General features: G+C 42.5%; 1 protein-coding gene across 3 annotated transcripts in view; it reads left to right on the forward strand.

Annotated features, from left to right (window-relative positions):
* SLC20A2 (solute carrier family 20 member 2) overlaps positions 1-20,239 on the forward strand; it is a 72,660-nt gene extending 52,421 nt beyond the window's left edge. For 2 of the 3 annotated variants that reach the window (XM_019534180.1, XM_019534179.1), the window contains exons 8-11: positions 677-1,265; positions 8,862-9,047; positions 9,705-9,789; positions 18,441-20,239. In XM_019534180.1, coding sequence (XP_019389725.1) covers positions 677-1,265; positions 8,862-9,047; positions 9,705-9,789; positions 18,441-18,605 — 1,025 coding nt within the window. In that variant the 3' untranslated portion in view covers positions 18,606-20,239. The remainder of the gene's footprint in view (positions 1-676; positions 1,266-8,861; positions 9,048-9,704; positions 9,790-18,440) is intronic. The other variant, XM_019534181.1, reaches the window with a different exon arrangement.
* Positions 20,240-22,308: the final 2,069 nt, after the last annotated feature.

Here is a 22,308-nt window from a genome sequence, read left to right on the forward strand (position 1 = left end):
CCTTCAAGAGCAAATTGGATGCTTATCTTGCTGGGATCCTATGACCCCAGCTGACTTCCTGCCCTTTGGGCGGGGGCTGGACTCGATGATCTCCCAAGGTCCCTTCCAGCCCTGATGTCTATGAAATCTATGAAATGCTATGCTATGCTACCACTACCAATTAAAAAAAACCACTATTTTTTTTCTTTGGGCAGTTGAATATTTACGAAATGGAAAAGTTAAGGTGTCATTCATAACTTGAACGTGGCCATTTTGTGTTCTGTGGAATACATTAGCTACATGCCAGTATAGTCATGATATTAATAGAAATAAAATATAGAGAATGTTCAGTATGATTAGGTAGAAGCCTATTTTTTACAAGAAAAACTGCACTTGAATATACTCGAATCATAGTTGGCTGGGTTCAGTTTCTGGAGCTGTACAAGTAAATCCTCTCACAATCCAATGATGGAATGCCAGTCAAATTTATTATGATCTTTACTTAGGGTCAAAGTTTAAAAAAAAAATCTAACTCCTATTTTCAAGTGACTTGTTTTCTAAGTGACTTAGAAGTCTGTGTGCCTAGGTGCTTTTGAAAACGTTTCCTTGTTTTAGAACGCTTGCAGTTAACACATGCATAGGAAGCAAAGGCTGAAGGAAAGTGTACATCACCTCTATTTTGCCTCTGCTTTTTCAGGTAGGGCTTTTTCTATGACGCACACTTCCATGAAATCTCCTGTCTCCAATGGCACCTTTAATTTTGATGGTCACATGAGGAGCGACGGCCATGTATACCACACTGTGCACAAAGACTCAGGATTATATAAAGACTTGCTCCACAAAATACACCTAGACAGGGCCAATGATGACAGGCCCACTCAAGACAACAATTACAAGCTACTGCGACGCAACAACAGCTACACATGTTACACGGCTGCCATCTGTGGAATGCCAGTACATTCAGCCTTCAAGGCAACTGACACATCGACTCCAGAAGACAGTGAAAAGTTAGTAGGAGACACAGTGTCTTACTCTAAAAAGAGAGTTCGCTATGACAGCTACTCTAGCTACTGCAATGCTGTAGCTGAAGCAGAGATTGAGGCAGAAGAAGGTGGAGTGGAGATGAAGTTGGCATCAGAGTTGTCAGATCCTAACCAACCCTCAGATGATCCTGTGGAGGAGGAAAAAGAGGAGAAAGACACCTCTGAAGTCCACCTACTTTTTCACTTTCTCCAGATCCTGACAGCCTGCTTTGGATCTTTCGCCCATGGGGGTAATGATGTCAGGTAAGAGTACTCTCAAGCTACGTACTTTTTGGGCTGAGTACTTTGAATCTTGTTTTCCATTGAGAGGGTTCGGTATGTCCTGACAGGGTTAATTTTGTTGTGTAAACAGGTTGCGACAAAATAGTTTTGCTAGCAAACCTTTCTGCATCGATATCTTCTACATATTTAGAGACTTGGGTCACTGAATTACATTTTTTCCTCCATAATAATAACCTCTTTTCTGTTTTGTAGTAAATAGTTCAGGTTTTTTTGCAAATCTTGTAGCACTTGTAGAGGTACTTACCAGGAATCAGTGCCCTATTGTGGTAGGCATTGTATAAAGAAGCAAAACAAATACAGCCTCTCCCTCAAGAGCTCACAGTCTATTTTTACCCCGGGCTTAGAGACCATCAGCAAATGAAAAGTGTGGACTATTTTTGTCAGTGTGTTCAAGCAGAATCTCATCTTCCATCACACTGCCCTATTGCAGGTATATAGGAGACCAGTTGGGGAAAATGAGTGAGCAAGCTCAGCTTTCCTTCAAGGAAGGGCACTTGTGTAAGGTAGAGCAAATCCTCTGAGCCAGAGATGGAATACTTATGGGGAAACCTCCAGGCCTGTGATTGAGCTGCCAAGTCATTTAGTCCGTCACTGTTCATTTCAACAGATGACTTTTGCTGAGGCTCTGGCCTTGTGAGTTGGCCACCAGGTGGTAGTTCTCCTGGATCAAGTGTTCTTGGTGGATCCATATTAGGGGATTTGTGTATTTGCTTTTTCCTGGCTCTGCCTTGTATCGGAACTGCTTTTTCCCAGAGAAGGAAAAAATCTATGTAGTTAGCCATGCTCACTTAGTCGCAACTGTGGCTTTCTATCTGTATTTTGGGTTAAATTAAGGAAAGCTATGATCCATACTAGCCAAAGAAAAAGGTAGCTTCTCTCAGTATCAAGCAGTGGTAGTACATCCCTGCAGGCTTGCAAGTTAGCACCACTGAGACCAGGAGATTCCAAACTCAGGGTGAAGGGTCTCTTATCTTTCAAGAAGCCCTTTGAGGAAATTCAGGGTTTCAGGGACCATGCCATCCCTAAAAGACACTTAGATCTGTAGTCACTGTACTCTCCAATATTTTTTCAAGATTATATTCTCTCGCTATTTCCTTCTGATCCTTTAAAATTCTATCCACTCCTATCACCAAAACCCGAGTCCAGACGTTGGTCATGTTGCATTCTGGCAAAGGCGCCTTTTCCCTCTCTTCTCATGCCTCTCTTTTTGTCTTTTTGAAGTCTTTTATAAAATGTGGCTACTGCTGTAAAGCTTTTCTTCTGCCCATTCTGCTCTTTGGATATCTTCCCCTTTCCTTCTGTATTCTATGTTTGCTTAAAAGCACCACCCAATATCTCCCCTGTCTTTATCTCCCCTTTATCTCTCATCTCTTCCAGCTCCCCTCCTTGGCTGCTCACTTCTGGCTTGTCATCTTCCCAGAAACCCTTCTCTCCCTTCACTTGTTCACGATTTCCTTTCCAGTAGGCCTTTCTGACCACCCCACCATCACACTGGAGCAGATAAAAGGAGAAACAAATTAAAGGTTAAAAATAATAGTAAAAAGTCCTGCATACAGTTTGACACGCCTATGTTATATTTGCATTGAAGTGTAGTACAGTGAGGCAAAGCATAGTCTGGACTATGATCTGTTGTGAATCATTTTTTTTAAATGCCCTGAAGCAGAGGTCAGTCTTTTGCTGTGCTTTGTACACTTTATTGCAGTTTTTGCACATTTTGAACAATATGGATATATTGTGTTCATTCCATCCTCCAAAAGAGACTAGGGGGAAACTGGGAAAATTCTGGTCCTCAAGTAGATAAATTGCCTTACTGTCTCCCAAAAGATCCTCTCCCTGACAATGGCAGCTAAGCCTGGAAACCTAGTCTTTCAGGTTGCATGGCTATGCATGCAAACATATAACCACAGCATTAGAAACCACTGTGAGTTTTGCCTTAGGGGTATTGGCTGCAATGGTTTTCCACTGAATAAAACAAAGAGTGGTGGCGACACCTTATTTGGACAATTGCTTCATTCAGGCTGCCCCCCTGCTGTAGCAAGGGCCCTGGATTGTCTCCAGGGCCCGAGACTGATTGTATGAGCCAGTCCAAGAGCCTTATGACACCCTGCTGCACAAATGCTAAACAGAAAGCTAAAGAATTTCAAATCCCAGCTAAATGTGTTGGAACAGAATCATTGCAGAAATGCTGTTGTTAAACTTAATTAACTGGGCAGGTTTCACTGGCTCAGCACTTGGGCACAAAGGGAACATGTAGGGCTGCTCACAGGTCAACTGGAGAATAAAAAAGGGCAGGATGGAAAAGAAAAGACATTGCCCAGGAGCATGACTACATACAGAGCTGCCAGGGACAGAAATGCCCATCCAGGGCCAGTTCTCCAAGGAAGGTTAGAAGGCAGAAGCCCTTGGGGCCACCAGACAGTTGCATGCACTTTCCAGGGCAGGGAGGTTAATGTATATAAACCTCAGTGCATTTAACATAAGACCTAATGACCAGAAGTTCAGTACTGGGCTCAGCCTGCATCTACAAAATACCCGTATGATGGAGAGAATGTCCAAAGGTCTGGGTTCAGCTAAGGAGCTGGGAGTCTGACTGCCTGTCTGAGTTAATGGAGGTCCCCATGAAGCTCATTAGTCTTGTTCACTACACAGAGCATTATTGCATGAGGGCTTCCCTGTCAGTAGTGGACTTCTGGTGTGGGAAGCCTAATGATCTGATAAAAAGGAGGGCAGAGAAAAATGAGCAAGTTTAGCTGAGGTGTAGTAAATGGTGCCTGGGCTCACATGCTCAATGATGAGGAGAGAGAGACTTACTGAATAGCTACCTGCTTTGGGGAGCGGGAGTGGGGAACGAATTATGGGATCGTATAATTATAAGACTGTAGCATAATGCCTACGCATGAGGAGGACCTTAATTCTGTAGTGCTTGAATGCTCAATCCTACAACCTTAAAATTCCTTTGCTGTCATTTTTTAGGATGTCATTTCCTGAGTTTGAAAATATATTTATTTAAGCAGTCCAACATGGGTTGTCAGGAGAGCTAAGATCCTTAAATCCGTAGGCCAGTCCTCCGCTTGTGCTAATGAAGTGATGGGTAGCAGTGGAAGGCAGTTATCACCCTTGCAGGCCAACTACTAGAAGATGGAGAGACTAATTGCCAGTGGGTTTTACAGCTCTTTGCTGGACAGCCAAATGAACTGAAGTTAATGCTGAGGAATCCAGGAGTTCAGTTTCAGGATTGGCAAGGGGAGTGTGCCTAGATCTTCCCCTTCTATATCCCTCCAGCTTCTCTTTTCCTACATTGATTCTGGCTCCTTATCCTGTTGGCCCCTTGCTATGCCGCTTCCATCTTCCCCTGGTTCAGTTTGCTGCACTGTCAGAGATTTTCTGGGTGAGCACTGGGAAGTCACATAGGCCCAGTTTTTATGCTCAGCTCAGCTTGGTCTCATGTTCCAGACTGAAGGCCATCGAGGGGTTACAGTGAAGCCAGACCTAAGTATCTTTAAGAATCTGGGCCTGTGTACTTCTATGCCTCAGGTTTCTGTTCATCAGGGAAAATAAAGAGTCCTCCAACTTCACAAGAGTGTTAAGATGGAGGCCCTCAGGTACTGTAGTAATGGGGACTTGAGATCCCTTGTAGTTAAAGAGTCCCCAGACAAGCAGTTATAAGTTAAAGTATTACCCTGTCATGTGAATTTTAAACTCAGTACAAAACTCTTAACGGCCCATAGTTTGTTTTTCACTTTTACTTTCCAAATGTTCCTTAACAGAAGACTTCGGAGACATCTCCATATAGCAAAGCAACTCTCCTTGGTGGCTGAGAGTCCAAGCCATACTGAACACAATTTTCAAGGAGATAAGGAAATGTATTTCTCATTCAGGTACCACAAAGGAATGAGGCAGCCAGGCATTTTTGAAAATCCAGCTTAGGGCCATTTTGTATGCATAGGTAGTTTTAAACATCTGATCCAAAGTTTCTCTGCCTTCTGTTGAAAGCACTTCAGAACTGCTTCCTGACATAGGGTAGTTTGAACTGTTCTCCTGAGACACAGAACCAGATCCTCCCCCATGTGGTTCAGAAGGATGGTCCTAGCTACAACCTTTATACTCTTATTGATTTGTGCATCGCCACCTGATGGTTGCTGCTGCCCTGAGGAGCAGATCTGCTCCTTCTCATGGTGTGCTACTCAGTCTTCATCTCAAGGTGTCCCCACAGGGTCTGCAGCGCCTGTTGCTGGCACAGCTGGAAAAACCCCTTCCCTCTCCCCCAGCTTAGCAGCCCCGTCCCCAACTTGACTTCTCCAGGGCCAAACAAAAATCAGCAGAACCATGCCTTTTTGTGTTTATTGCATTATATTAGAAGATAGCCCTTTCTTTGTGGACTGGGCTTAGTCACATCAAAGAGGCATTGTTTGCAGATGAAAACTGGGTATTGCTATAAATCTGCTTTCATACAGAAGACCATCTTTTTCCTCTGCAAGTTCAGAGGCCAGTGCTACGCGCTCTCATTTATCTCAGGGTTTTCAGGTACTTGTGGTAAAGCTTGTTGAGCAGTCACGAGCTGACTTTTTACTTGTTCACAGTTTATCTGCATTTCATTTCAACAGACATTTTATCTCTAAGTTGTGGAACCATGTGAATCATTTTCACTGTATTCATCGGGCCAGATTTTAGCCTGGTTGTCCCCTCAGCCTGGTTCTGCACTCATAATTTTACAAGTACATTGAAGTATGCTTAGAAGTCTGCCGCTGCCTTATGTAGACGCAATCAGGGTCTGAGACACCTGAGTAATTTAATCTATACCTGCAAACCGTGAGCACAGAAACAGGCTGGGATCCAGAATTGTGAGTTTCTCAATCAAGTATCACTCCTCTTCCAGGCAAAATAATTCTTGCAATCCAGCACTGCAGAACTTCAAATCCTGTGCTTCTGTGGACCTCCTTATCCTCAGCTATGTCATAAGCATTCACTTGAGGCTCCTTAGCACATTTAGGACGGTGTTTCTTTTTGCCATTTTAGAGCAGGATTTCTCTTGACCCGTTAAAGTTGTGGGGGATGGACTTCATTTGCTTAGGTGCTTTCTGTGAGACGCTAAAGACCTCAACTCCCAGAATCAGAAACTAGGGCTTTCTGCTACTGGAAGGTGAGACTCAAGCTTCAACACAACGTAAATGATTAACTGCTAGACATGGCAGCCTGGCTTGCACAATATCTGAGACCTTAAAACTGTCCCTGGCACCAGCTGTGTGTTTTGGTAATGTGCCAAAACTAAATATAGTGAGTCCCAAACCTAGGACAACTGAAACCATCAGCCTTGGACTCGGAGTTTTATGAAACCTACTATCCATTATTATCAGTCTGTAAAATGAGCAGCTTCCTACCGGATTTTAAACCTCTTGAACTACATAGGACATTTTTTTTGTGAGTGCTCAGGTGTGATGAGAACTTGGTGTCAAAGAAGGGCATCTCTCTCATCTGCTTTCATGGTTTGCAGTAAGGAAAGTACTGTTTAGCCAGGCGTAGTACAAGTGTATGAAGGAAGGAGCTGCAGAAGCAGTAAAGCGCATTTGCCTAAGTTGAAGCACTCAGTGGGAGAAAGCTTTCTTTAGCAATTCTCTGCATCAGGAAGTGCCCTAACCTATCTGTGATTCTAAGGCCAGATTTAAGCATTCAAATGAGCATGGTGTAATTTTCTAATGAAGGTTCAGAATCCCGTTCCCCCTCAGTGAGTTGCCAGGTGCTGAGCTCTTCAGAAAAGCTGGCCTTTACGCTGCTGAAATGATGGAATGATGCAGGGACCCTGACCCAATTAAGCCATATGAATACAGTTTTCTTCTGTGTGTGTTTGATTTAAAAAAAAACAGTGATGTTACTGAATGCCACTTCTGTGAAGGCTGCCCCCCATGTTCATTAATCAGTTACTTTTAATATTAAATATTTGATAAAATGATGCCAGTGTTGCACTTTTAGCCAGTCTAGCAGATTTAACCTGCTAACAGGTTTCTCCAATGTGATGACAGAAACACTGCAGATTTACTGCTAAACACTCTCACCATATCGCTCTGTAACGGACTCCTGCGTCATTTGAAAGGAATCTCCATGGACCATATGGTAGAGGTGTTGATTGGAAGACTCAGATCCTGTAGAACAGATACATTTTTTCAGGGTGTTTCTGATTTGATCAGCCCCACAGTGAGGCTTCTTGTGTTCCTCCAGCAGTTTGTCGTCAGAGCTGACAGTAAGAAGATGCAAGCACAGGAGTGTGCTCCCTATTACACGTCTTGGTGCTGCTGATCTTTCCAGACTTCAGATCTGGGCTGTGTGTGCAGAGTTGGCCTTAAAGCACTCCTGATCATTTCTCTGAACCTAGTTCAGGTGTGGGCCAACCTGGGGCAGCAGTGCCGTGTGAGTGCAAGGTGCCTGAACATTGGTTTAACTGCAAATGGCTGCAGGTGGTTCCGAAAGATTGATACGCAGCTCAAATTTCACACAGTGCAGGGAGATACCAGTCCTGTCCCTTTATTGCCATCCCCAAGGACTTTTTATAATTAAACATAGGGATCTTTTTATTTGCCTTTCGGGGTTTGCATCTGTAGCATTCACAGGCTGCCCATTTTCAAGCCTTTCTTTGCAACTAAAAAGCTCAAAGCTTAACCCCATTTTTTTAAGTGACAGCTGAAATTCCCATTTAAATCACATGACTCCAAGATCTGGAATTAAGAATAGAATGCCAAATATTGCAAGGTTTGCAATAGGAAACAGGATACCAGTGTTGCCAACTCTTGGTGTCTGCGTGTATATCAGCAATCGGACAGAGAATTAGCTGGAAACCCCTGCACTAACACTGCGATCCTCTTTGAGCCAATTTAAACTAGCTTTAAAGGCAGATTCCAAACAGCACTGAGGATGTTATTGCTTCTAGATTCTGCTCATATATCCATGCGCTACCTCCCTGTATAGGCGAATACAAGTAGAGTCTGTGGAAAAAGGTTCAACTTCCAGTTGTGGCTTTGCCGGACCTGCTGACAGAAATTCTGTGACCTTTGTTATACAAGGGGTCAGAACAGCTGAACAGAATAGTCCTTTCTGGCCTGTAAGTTGGAGTCTGTTTTCTTCCCTCCCCAACCCTTGAGGAAAAGGATCTAATTTAAAACTTGAGTTAGGAAATGTCTGGAGACACTTGTTGGTCAAGTTGCATCCTCTATAATGGCTTGCAGAACAATGGTGGGAACAATGTCTTCCAAAGTAGACACATGAAAGGTAATCAATGATCAAGCACTTGTAGAAAATTATTTGCAATAGTATTTCTTCTCTTAGTTTCTGGCTTGGTGATAGGTAGTAAAGTGGAAACAACTGGGGCAGGGGAAGGGAGGACTTTGGTTCTGATCCCGTTTTAGTCACGTATTCCAGTCTTCTTTACAAAGGTAGTCTCACTTCACCATGGGATACAGACTAATGCTAAACCCAGTTATGGAGAGAGAGGCCAAACAAAACATGCACCACTTGTTGAAAAGGATATGCCTCTTTTAATAACCCACCATAATTCTTCTCTTTCTCTAGCAATGCAATTGGGCCTCTGGTAGCTCTCTGGCTTATTTATGACCAAGGAGGTGTCTTGCAAGAAGCTGCTACTCCTGTCTGGCTGCTGCTGTATGGAGGTATTGGCATCTGTGTGGGTCTCTGGGTCTGGGGAAGAAGAGTAATCCAGACGATGGGTAAAGACCTCACACCAATCACACCTTCGAGGTAAGTACAGTTACTGGCTTGATTGTGTGCCTGTCTTGCACTGATCTAGTTTGAGAAACTGTTGCCATAGCATTTGTGTGTTTAACTGTTTAGATTATTAGGTTTGCATGTGATCTGATTTTAATGGTAGATAGTTTGATTTCCCTCTCCGTCTTTCTAAAAAAAATAGCCCTGTAATGAATGCAGCATGAGTTTGTATCGTAGAGGTCTAGTGAAGCGGAGCATTCTGCTGATGAAGTACTGTACTTAACATGGGAATTGATGCGGGTGTACTCATTAAACCTAGAAACAACAAGGTTAAAATAGCTTTCCCTATATGCTTCCAAACATTAAAAAACATGAGTTTAATTCATATTTTTGCTGTAATGCATACTAGACCTCTGCTGCTACTTAACCCAATTACTAATTAGGCATGATCAGTGGAATACATGGAGTAGTAAAACAGCCTCAAGTGACAAGCTGTGGCAACCAGCTTAATGGAGAGTGCATTGTTTCTATTATTCAGCAGTTCCTTATTCTCTTAATATAATTCTATAACCAAATCAGTTGGACATAAACAATTGAAGAAGATGCGGGTAAGACTCTGGCACACCGCATGGTGTCAGTCCAACCTGATATAAAGAGTGACTGTGAAGTGTTCTTTTATGCTTCCTGCAGTGGTTTCACTATTGAGTTGGCTTCGGCGTTCACAGTTGTGGTAGCTTCAAATGTTGGACTTCCTGTCAGTACTACACACTGCAAGGTATGCCTTTGCCACATGACTGCAGTCAGGCCAGTCTGGACTGTTCATCTTTAATTTTGCTGCTGCTGCTCAGATCAGTTTCTAATAGCATGATTCAATGAGGGCAAATCTGGAATGGTTTTCTGGAAGGCAGAAACAGCTGTTTGTAGAACAGGTTTATGTTGAGATGCATAATCAAGGTACCTATACTCTAAAAATTATATATAGATCTCTGAAAAATACTGCAGAACTGGAAATGTCTGCTGTAAATACATTCTGTTTTCACCATGCACACATCGAAAATCAGTTGCAACTGAGATATAGGAACCTATAGAGTACAAACTCCATAGGTTCTGTCAGAGAAGAAAAACCTCACAAAAATGTGGTCCACAATTCTGAGAAAATGATTGCAAGCAAAACTGAGCCATTCTAGAGTGCCCAGGGAATAGAAACAGCTGCTTTGCTTTCCTCTGAAGATGCTGTTTGAGCCTGGATCTGTGACATCTTCCCTGTTCAGATGCTGACACACCTTCCATCATTCATATTTCACTTTCTTGTTAAGTGCATGGCATTGGATTTCCTTCATATAACTCCTATACTACAAAATTTCCATCTGTCTTTTTTTTATTTCTTCACAGTGGATTTTGCATTGAAGTAATGTGTGCGCTAACGGTACTTGTAGCCTCAAATGTGGGTATTCCAATAAGCTCCACTCATTGCAAGGTATTGGAGTGTGCAGTGATCATATCAGTAAACCAAATTGCTCAGATACAATATAACCAATTATGAGAAATGCTCGTTGCACTTTGCCTTCATCATGTGGTGCACTGATTACAAAAAAATAAGGACTGCATTTAAAAAAATACACGAATGCACAGCTAAGAGTGGGACAATTTGCACAAAAGGCTGGGACATTTGAGGTTCTTACCAAAATGTTAGGTTGGCCGTATTGAATATATGACCCATTTCCACTGTGGTTTATTGCTCACTGTTACATGTATCATATTACAACTATTACTGTAAGTCAATGGCATGAAGTCAGGTTAATACATCGTAGTGACCTCAGTTTTTTAACACACTTGTAGAGTAAAATTCTCAATCTGAGCCTTGTGCTAGCTTGGATCTTTGCATTTAGCTTCTTCATTTTAGAGTTCCATATGTGTAGCAAACTGAGATAAGGTTGTGGCTGATGATGCTGTGGTAAAATGCAGGGAAAGGATCATGACGTATGAACAGCATGTAATGTTCGGAAAATAACATTGTTCAACAGGGCTGCTCAGGACTTGGATATTCCATTCCACAGGAAATTCCAAATTTCAAAAAGCTTTGTTTTGTATCAGAGCAGGATTCTAACACCGTGTTTTGAGGACTCCAAACACTATTTTGGTTTGACTTTTCAAAACAAGAGCGCAGTTCCTGGAGCAGCCCACACCTCCGTCAGCAGTGCTGTGAGGCACTCGGAGCTGCCAGCTTCCCCACTGTGTGGCAGGGAGCCTGGAAGGCACAGGTCAAGCCAGGGACCCTGGGGCTTTCAAGGCTGCCAGACCCTCTGGTGCCGTGCATCAAGCTGAGAAGCCCAGTTCTGGGTGGAGCTCCTTACTCAGAGGCAGCCCACAAGAAACCAGGCCAGATTCCATCCAAAAAAAAAGACTCAAGGAAGTTGACGCTTTTGCAGAACGTTTAGATTGTATTGAATTGGCCCGTTCTGGTGGAAAAACATTTCATTTGAAAATATTCTACCAACTCTATTGTTCAGCCATTTCTTTCTTTGACTTAAAATTCTTTGAGGATTAGCCACATTTGGGGTATTATGAAGGGATTTTCAGAATGCTCAGGATTGGCCTAACTCTCCTTCCAGTCCATTGAATCCAGTGGTTAAAAAAAACACCTGAGCATTTTTGAATGGCTGGACCTTTGTTGCTCAGACATTTTAAAAGCATAAATTTGCTTCGGGCCCAGCACCCACTGTAGTTCCCATCTGAAAAGAAACTTGCCTGAAAAGCTAAAAGCTGCTGAGACAAACTCTTAGAAAGAAGAAGGCCTTTACTTTAAGTCTTTAGCTTTGGTATGGCACAAGAGAGGGTTTTTTTCCTTTTTCTAGTTGTATAACAAAATGCTGGTTTGTTTAAATTCTGCTTCCAAGACAAAAAGTTTGCTTCTTATCTGTGGACACTACCACTAGTTTATTGTGTACAAGTGATCAATTTTCCTTCTTAACAGAAAGGTCTACTTTGCTGTAGGATTACCTTCAGGCTTTCACTGGACTGTAACTGCTTGAGCAAAGCAATAGAAAGATCCTAAGTTGTCAAGGAAAGCTGAAACAAATATTGTAACAGATTTGGACAGAGAAATTATACTGAGTTAAAAGCAAATGTAAGGGATGTACTTATTTACAAATCTGTTCCTGTCCTATGGTTAGTGGATGCTAAATCATAGTACCTGTAATTTAGCTCTGTATTGTCCAGAATAGTTTCACTTACCATGAAGGCTTATGAAACAGTTACCACAGGGCAACTGGCATGTAGTACGTTTCTCTCCTCCTTTTAACTCAGTATAGTGTGTTTGTGTGTCTGTACCCTAAGATACTTTGTAAACCTTTTTTAATAGGAAAAATGATTAATCTGAAAATATTTTATTAGCACTTATGTGCTGCTACATTGTCAAAGATCTGTGCAAACACCAAGCATTAAGTCACATGCCACTGGGACTGAAATACAGGTTTGCTTCCAGAAAGCAAATAGATGAAGTCATTAGCCTATAGTGTCAGGAAGTACAATGCATCAGGCTCAGCTTTTTCACACTGCTGGTATGCGAAAGAAGCAAAATATGTTATTTTAGGGATCATGTTTGGTAGAAGAGATGTCAGTCAACTAAGTCACAGCAACATGAATTGAGGACTAAGGGAGAAGAGGGGTTTCTGGGTGGGCGCCTATACATGAGTAGCAAGGCTACTCCAACACTGTAATTACAGCACATCGGAGCAGACTCAATTAATCAAGTCTACTGGAGCATGGTAATTGCTGCACTCCAGTGTCTCCTGTATTAGCAACCCAATACTGAAAAATAGTGGCAGGTGTGCTCATTCCACCACCTGTAGTTAAAGCATTGCTGCCATTTTTCAGCATGAGGATGCTGATACACAAGATGCTCCAGGTGCTTTAATTAGAGCAGCTCTCAGAGCCACTCTTAATTAAAGTGCCTCCCTCCCCCACTCCCAGAGCACGTGTATAAACACCCAGTGTTCCCATGGGTTAGGAAGTGGGATTTGATTATGAAAAGGAAAAACTGGGTTGTCTACCAAGGATGGCCCTTGGTGGGAAATTTCTTATTTCCCAGGGGACACAATGGAAAGTACAGGACATGCTGTCCCCTGCAAAGAGTGTTCAGATTTTCACAGGGATGGAGTAGCTGGGCTTTGTCTCCATTAATTCCATTTTTTCTCCCTTTATAAACTGCAAGAGAAATGTGAATCCTTTCCATCCCCCAGTCTGCTGGAGTCAGGCAAAGGAATGCAAAGGAACGCACTTAGCAAACACAGCCTTCCTGCCAGTTGTGTGACCTTGAAAACTTTTCAGCTCTTAACATTTGGGTCCTAGTTTGTAAAGAGTTCTTCTTCCCCACCATTGTTTTCAAATGCAATTTGTACAAGGGAAAAAAACCCCTCCCAGTTGCCCTGCAGCATCAATTCTCTCTGCACTGGCAAAAGACTCAGCTCAGTCAGGTAGCCTCCAAATGAACCATCTTGGCCCTTACTGTAATGGGTGGCACAGAGGAGAGACAGAAGTTGTGGAGGCCAGGGCCAAAGGAGGCAGAGCAGAGGTAGTCTGTCATACGGGCCTAGGAGTGGGGTTGCCAGGATCTCTCAGGCAGGAGGTATGAAGTGGGGCAGCTCAGGATAACAAGTATGTGCTGATGTGGACTGGGGCTTCCTCTATTTTTTTTTTTTTTTTTTCTTGAGGCAATGTTCAGTCTCCAGAAAGGCAGGGGAATAGATTTGGGGATCCTTTTTCCCCCGGGGGTTTAAGATCACGGCCTGGAGGAAGGGGAAGTTTGGCCTGACAAAAGAAGTCTGGTTGCCTGGGGTGAGCCGCACTGCAGCTTGTATTACCTTCCGCTGGGTTGAAGGGAGGAGACTGTAAGTACTGGGGGGGGAGGCGGGGAGAGAGTAGAGATCAGAGATGTGCATGAGGAGGATTTAACAAGAACTTCCAGCTAGTTTTAACTCTGGTTGGAGCCACAGAGCAGGCAAGCTTGTATAAGCTAAAAGTGTTTTTGAGCACAGTAGGAGCCATTTACTTGATTTCCACTGCTGGAGCCTTGACTACACTGTACTCCAGCCAGCTTCCAAACTAATTCAGCTGAAGTGGTCTGAAACCAGATTAGAGCTTTTGGGGAAACTTCGTAATGTAGACAAGATTGTAGAAGAAGAGTGGGCTTATAATATTTTACTTGCACCATGTTACAAATAAGGTTTAACTGAGCGCAAATGGCATTGATCTTTAATTTGAGTCAGTGAGCAACATGACAAGTCATGTTAGGAGATACAGTGTTAATACCAGTATTAATACTTTTGTTAGAAGTTAAATCCATCAACTTCTAACAAAACAGCAGCTGGAAACACCTTTATAGGTGGTAGTCAAGATTTGAACTTAACTCAAGCCTCAGGGCTTTTTTGTGCAGAAATGTTAGTACCCAGTCAACTTGGGTGTGAATGTACAGGCCATTTGCTGCTCTACACTACTTCCCAGGGAGGACACTTCAAGTGCACAAGGGTACACTTAGACTCCTTGGCAGATGTTACAATAATGGCATGATTGGGATCTGAGAACTTTTATGCCCCATCCCAAAAATCCTACCATACCAGATATGTGCAGCAGGACACGCAATGTTTGGGATGATACAGAAAATTGCAATCTCAATAATGTGTCCAATCCCACAAATTGGACAGGGGTCCTGGACCCTGTGGCTGCCCCATGCCCCATCCTGCTGCTCAGATGAGTTTGGGTTTAGGCATGGGGCAGCCCTGAGTCCCAGTGTGGGACTTGGAGTTGCCTGTAGCCTGATTGGGCAGGAGGTAGCCCCCAGGACTCTTAATTCCAGACCTGAGATTGTCCATGATCAGTGCCAACAGTCAGCTGGTTGTTGGCATCCATCAAGGGTTCTGGGAGATTTGACTCTGGGACACATTTAAGTTAAAGCACCATACAAACCAGCCCTAAAGATGTTCTACCCTATATGTAGAACATTTTTGTGACTGGTTTGCCATTTTATGGTGCTGTAAACCGCCTGGATGTGTGGCATGTTGTAATTTATGATGAGATCAACATGTTATCCCCCCATTAATGTAAGGTCTTCCAGAGCCCCATATATGGAAGTGAATTTGCCCCGCTTTCTAAATTTGGTAAGCTACCTCATACTGAGTATGCATTAAGAGGGTTCATGTGGAGAGCTAGTGTAGAGTAGCTGGCATGCTGTAAATACCCACCCAAGCTTTCTTTCCACAGACTTCCTTGTATGAATGGATACTTTGTCTAATAGTCATTCTACATGAGGGCTTTTAAATAACCTGGATGACATGCAACAGGTAGACTGAATTTGTGTATTCACCAAAAAAGATGGAAAATAGGAGTTAAGACTTCTCAGTATAGAAGTATATATTCTAGTAGGCATTGTTGTGGCATGGGATAGAAGTTGCAAAAGTACTTCTGTACTTTGGGAGTTAAGCAGAACATATGAAGGCAAACTGCACTAGTTTAAACCCAATCTGAAGATAGATGTCATTTGAGATTTGATAAATTTTTAGTGTTCTCCTTTGATGTTTCTAACTGCTTTCCTAACCTTTAATTCATCAAAATCATTAATAACTAACTTTATTGTTTAGAACTGGATTTACCAATGCTGTCATTGCTGATACCTTTTAAAATTCCAGGGAGAAAGCACCCTTAAAGCACCTTTTGCTTAGATAGCAAACTTCAGCTTTACACAACAGAATGGAAAAATGAGCAGACCCTGCAAATCTGCAGAATGTCACAGACCTAGTTTGTGGAGGAGCCATGCAAATCATGTTGTTTCCTTGGGATAAGGATTTCTGAGTTATTCAAAAAGCACCTTTTCTCACCTGGCACAAACAATCCATAGAAATCCACAATACTTTACTTGTTAATCCAGGATTAACATGGTGGTTATTTATGTGTTTATTCAGATTAAAGGTTATATCTATTAAATTTCTCTCTTGGATCAGATGTTATAACCCAATGATCTTTTTAAGCAAAATCTTCCTTTAGTTTATTCCTATAGAGACAGTTCCTTTTCTAAAACACTGTGTTCTACCCGTTGGCACCAACATGGTTTAAACCAATAGAAGCTTTTTGTTTTACAAGATTATTTTGGGTCATTCTATTGTCTTTGACCCGGGTTAAGCAGCCATTTTAGGGCCAGATCTATCCTGTCCCTCTCCTACTGAAATCAATGGAAAGGTTCATTATAGTGTCAGTGAAACTTGAAGTGGGACCTTTACAGCCACAAAGCCATAGTGAATAAGAGTTGACCTTGCAGGCTTACTCACCTTTGTTCTTTAGCTTTCTGTCCATGTGATTCAGACAGCTACCCTCTCGCCTGGTGCTGGATAAAGCTAAGCATCAGCTTTGTCACTATGGAATCCACAGAGTTAGAAGAACTCTGTTAGATCCTTAGCAGGTTTTTCCCATGTTTCATTATTTAGCTTTAAATGCCTTTAAAAATAGCCCTTTCTCTGGTCTTCCCCCCACCCCTCCTCCCCCTGGCACTTCGTCCTCTTAGTCAGCCTCAGTTTTTTTCCATTTTTAAATGCATCCATTTACTCCACTACAGAAAATAAACATTCAATATTTCTAGACAGTCTCATGACTTCTCCTTTTGGCAAGTAAACTTTCTAAAATGACTTGTATAACTAAAAAAGAAAACTTCTAAGATACAGTTCTTACTTCATTTTTGCAATACATGAGTCATCCAATACCTTCCATCACACACAAGTGTATTAAAGTTAGTTTTGATTAATTTACCTGTTTGGAATGTCTTTCAGGTGTTTTTTTCATTTGATATGATAGGATATGACCTGAAAAGAATTGGGTTGGTACCTCTTTAAAACGTCTTTAGCGGGTATTTTTTAACCTTGGAAACATAAGTAAAAAATGTATGTTTCCCTGGTTCTGTTGAAGACCTTTAGAAGAACTCCATGACAAAGGACATTGTTCCAAAGTAACTGTGAATCATTTAAATTAGATGTTAACAAAAGAAGTGCATTAAATATCCCTTTCCTGCCTTCAACCACTTGCCGTTACCCTCTGAGCCTCTGGTATCACTGTTTCACTAGCTCTCCATTTCAAAGATAGTCTTCTAGCCTGGACAGAGTCTTAAATTCAAATGTAAGACCACAAGCAGGAAAAAACTCAGAAGAGGGGAGTGGGCAGGTAGGTAGGAAGGGAAGTTTAGGGAAGCATTTCAGACAGGTTTAACAGCTGGCGAATTCTTTTATTTGAAAATTCAGTAAAAGAAAGCCAGATCACTAGCTTAATTGTCATTAGTCTTTCTTGCCAAGTGTTAATTAGATGCATATATTTATGCATTAGAATCTAGGAACTGAAAATAGAAATTAAGAGTGATTAATTAAGCTAGGAATAAAAGTGTTATGTCCTCAAAAGGCTGCAGCCCCAACTGGAGTCCTTTTTGGACCTTAGATGTTACATTCCAGCTATTGATCTCTTTTGATCTATAATCTGACTGAACTTCCAGAGGCAACACCCTCTTGCCCTGCTCACAGGTAGTCTTGTGCTTTCCTGAAGCGAGCATAACATCTTTAACATGGATCCCCTGTAGAATAGAATATAAACAGAAAAGGCCAGTCTACCAGACCTGACTGATAACTTCCTCCAAAGGGGTATTTCTCTGCTTTATCCAATTCCTACCCCCCTTGATTTTCCCTGGGCGTCCATATGGACTGAACTCTTCACAACATCAAGCTGGTTTAAACATTTATGACAAGGGCTATTAGTCTTGTGGCATGGTCAAATGTGCACTTGTATCAGTTTCAGTAGGGGAGAGGGAGCTGCTGCTTGGGAACCTACAGCAGCCTTTACGTTCTAGCAGTTGCATGTATGCAAGGTTTAGAACGAGAGCTCCTCCGTCCCTTTTTATATAAGGAAAAGTAGCAAAACTTACTGTGGCCTTTATTATTTAGACAGCAGTAGCACATAAAACATGCCAGGTGCTTGTCAAACTAAGGAAGCCTTAATCCTTGCCCCAGAAAGCTCATGAACTGAGACACTCGCCTTACCGAGATCCCCCACAAGTCCTACTGAAGTTATTTACATTCCGTTGTGCATGGCAAAGTTGGGGGCTAAGAAGGCAGAGAGACACTGATATCTGAGTGGCCCCATAATCCATAAGCTAAAGTGGCTCTTGATGCATCCTGCAGAAGACGTATGAAAATCTGCTTTTCAGCAGCCAGCAAACACTAAATCCCAATCTTCTGTTACAAAACAGCAGTCTTAGTTGAAGCCTGCACTATTGTTAAAGTTTGTGTTCTTATGTTACTGGGTATCAGCTGATCAGCATTGATTTGGTTATAGAAACATGATAGACTTTTAGATGCCAATCCCGTGTCTCTCTCTAACCTTCTTCTCAAACTTCTTAAGGTTGGATCAGTGGTGGCCGTTGGCTGGATCCGTTCAAAGAAGGGGGTTGACTGGCGCCTGTTCCGCAACATATTTCTGGCTTGGTTCGTGACTGTTCCTGTCGCTGGCTTGTTCAGTGCTGGAATCATGGCGATCTTTATGTATGGCATTCTGCCTTATGTCTGAATTGCCACTTCCTCGAGGAACCAGGGAAAATTGCCCAAGCTCTCTTGGTAGGGGAAGAGCACTCCCTGCTAAACTGTCCCATGAAAGAACTAGTTGGCAAGATTTCATCTTCCATATCTAACTTCTTATCTACTGTATATAGCAATGTGTCATACTGGTGACATGGTGATATAACGTGGTGCCGTTTCTTATATATTAAAGAAATATATATGCATATAGTAGGTAACAATACCTAAGTTATAAGTGGGGTGAAAAATAATTGCCTAGAATTTAATATTAGTAAGATTTGTACATAATGTATCATTTCAGTGACAATTTTTTTAATCTTTTGGAGAAGAGTATGGATTAGGAAATGTTTCTTGTCCATTTGATATAAGATAAAGCGAGGTACAGGATTGCGTAACACCATTTTTTTTAAAGCTATTAAGATACTGGAACAAAATGAAATGTGCATACGTGCTTTTGGTAAAATAACTTTGTTCATATCATATCTTGATTTTTTTTGTGTGCGTGTATCATACTGTAATGGCTTTTTGTAAATACTTACAAACAGTAACTTTTTAATGGTGCATTTCCCTTATATATTTTGGATAAGAAAGTTTAGAAAGTACCAAAGAAGCAGGGGAATAGCTTGCCAGTATTATGTTGTTGTCTACACGTGTGTGCGTGTGTGTGTTGTGTTTTCCCACTTCTAATTTAAGATTGCTTTCACTAATCTATCACCAGCAAAGCTGGAATAGTACTGTTCATGTCTTACTGTAGCTAGCAAAAGAAAAAAAGTATTAGTTCTACCTGTTCTTGTTATTATGTAGGCATAACAACACTACTGTTCACATCCGATTCTAGTTAACTCACTTCACCTTCTGTGTTGAATATGAAATGCTCTAAATATTCACCTTCCATCTTGCCCTGCCCCTATAAATCTACGTGAGCCCAGGCCTGCTCTTGGTAGTTGTGCTATCAATTTCAATGATAGCATGACTGGGCCAGAACTATCTTCTCTTTTTCCTGGAAAGTCTCAACCACACAATCTCAGGTAAATGGGTGGGACTGTATGGTTGGTGATTACAAGGCACATATCCTAAAGGAATGTATAGAAGCTTAGGGAAAATCTTAGGCCATGGACAGACCTGGCACATATTTGGTTGCTAGACAGTAATAGAGAAAAATGGGATGTGGATGTGTGAATGCACTGATTAAAGCCCAAATGAGGCTGGCACACTCAGCCTTTATGGATTAAAACGGATATTATGGGGCTGGATCCTCCCACTGAGTAGCACTCTACCCCACAACTAGTCCCATGTTCTGCGAGGTGCTGTTTGCTAGGGCTTGAGGAGATGAGTCTGGCCCTATAAGAACAGAAGTTCTCTGGTTGCCACTCTTCAGGTCAGGATGTTCATAGCAGCTCAGAGGACAGCATGGAAGATGGCTAGCTCCGTCCCCTGCACAGCACCGAAATGTCAGTTGGGTTAGGTTACCTGTCCTCACAGGGGGAGGCAGTGTTTGGAAGAAGTAGGGAACCTAGTACTGTTTAAATGCTGCTAAAATTTTGATAAATGTTCTTGGTACTCCATTGTGACTTTTTCCATTGGTCGTTCATACTAAATTTATAATAAAAAGATAAATAGCCCCTATCATTGTTTGCCTCTTGGATTTTTTGAGCGTTACTCATGCGTGTCAGACTTGGCTGGAAAGAGCGCAAATGCTAAAGACTTCCTACTATGGGCAGCTAAAACTTACTACTTGGCATTCATTATCTCTTTGTTCTTTGTCCACTCAGGTCCTTGACCAGTGTGTGTGACAATTGCCTAGTAGCTCAAATAAAACAAAGCTCTGTGTAAAGCAAACAAACCCGTCCTTTTATTTCTGCTGGCTCAGTAATCGCCGCATATGGCCATGAGGCCTGAATCACGCCTGCCTGTTCTGGCAGTGGTTCCTTTAACAAGTGTTTCAGTTGTATGGGCTGCAGATTGACGTGTCCCCTTCATGTGTTTTGTAGAGTCGGCTTCTCCTCACCTCTGTTTTTAAAAGCAGCTCACCCTAGGGAAATCCTCTTCCCTAGACTGAGAGCCACAAGCATTTCTATCACTATGAAAATCAAGAACTTTGGTGCCAAACGCTTGAAAACTCCAGAGCTTTTATGTAACTGATGTTAATGCATGGGTGGGACTTGTGGATGCTGTCTGAGTGATAGAACATGCAGATGATTTTGAGGCCTGCAGAAACTGGAACAAAAATTGCTATTCTTTATTATGCGATGAGTGATTCCTTACTCAGGGGCATGATGTTGGTAATCTTTCAGAGTCCCAGCATGCAAAAGGGTCCAAGTCCAGCATGATTTTCACATGGGGTGAGATGAGCATTTCCTGAGAGGAAAAAACATCCTTTTGTCTGTCCTGCATAAGCTGCATTTTCCCTCCAGTCAGGTGAGTGCTTTTTCAGAGGTGTTTTCACATGCAACATAACCCGCAGCCAGCTGAGGGATCACAGGGGAGAAGCCTACTAAGAGGCCATTAGATGCATAGAAAAACCCAGCAGATAGGAACACCTTGGCACAAAGACCCAACTTTTGTTGCGTGCATGCAAGTCATGCACACACATGCACATAAAGCCAGCCCCAGTGGCTTTGGCCTTTGACTGAAGCTATATAGCTGTGCAGAGAGGGCAGTGGCTGGGATAGATACAGCATCACGAGTGAGATTCTGGCTTGTTTGTTTACTGCTCTTGGCTGAACATGCACTGCTCCATAGTTCTCTGCTTAGCTGAGGTTTTTGATGAGGGAGGTCTTGGGAGAGCCAGCCTAGTGGGTTTTCAAAGCACCTTACCTGGTGGGTTTTCTTAACGCTCCTTACCCCACGGCTGTGGATAGCAACTTAATGTCCAATACACTCAGGATGGAGGCAAAGATGTATGTGGTAAGTCCTACGGGAGCCCTGCACCCCCTGAGTGAAACCGAGCTAAGCCATCATTTCTGGAAAGGCACCGGACACTCAATTTGGGCTGATGTCCATGAGATTTCACGCACATGGTGAACAAGCCAAGAACATTCCAACAGCAATGGCAGCATCAACACCAACAAAAAACAAATGACACCACTGCAGAGGCACGGGGAGCAGGAATTCTCACTCTCCCATAGGCAAGTAAAACAAGCTGTCAGCTAAGGAAGTCAAAAGCATTTCACCCTGTTCTCTCTATGGACTGAAAAAACAGGCCCAGGGCTGGATTTGCAAGAGGATTTTATTCCCAGACTTTTAGAAAGGCTCAATGCCGGCAGGTGAGCAACCAGAAGCTGAGCACTGAGCTCTTTTGAACATCTGGCCCTGAAAGAAGGGTCAGTGTCTGAGATTTCCACCATTTCAACCTGAAAGCTTTCAAGTACCTTGCAGAAATTTGGGTCCATTTCAGGTACTGGGTTGGGGATGAGGAGGACATCCCATGAGAGGAGAATGGAGGGTTCTCTGCTATGGTTCACTCACTGAAGCAAGCAGGTGGTCTCGGAGAGGTGCTGCTCATGGTGCTGTATGGGAAGATCCCTCTGATTCCTCTTCCAGAAAGAATCTGACCTGATCCAGCATATGACAAAATGGTGCTAGGACCTATGCATAAAGGTGTCAAATGTAAAAAGGAATGAAGGTAGGTGTCAAATGTAAGAGTCAGTTCCATATCAGTGTCTAAAGCTCTTGCAATGCAGCATTGGGTACAC

Source organism: Crocodylus porosus, unplaced genomic scaffold (assembly GCF_001723895.1).
Source record: "Crocodylus porosus isolate Cpor-Errol unplaced genomic scaffold, CroPor_comp1, whole genome shotgun sequence".
NCBI classification, from domain to species: domain Eukaryota; kingdom Metazoa; phylum Chordata; order Crocodylia; family Crocodylidae; genus Crocodylus; species Crocodylus porosus.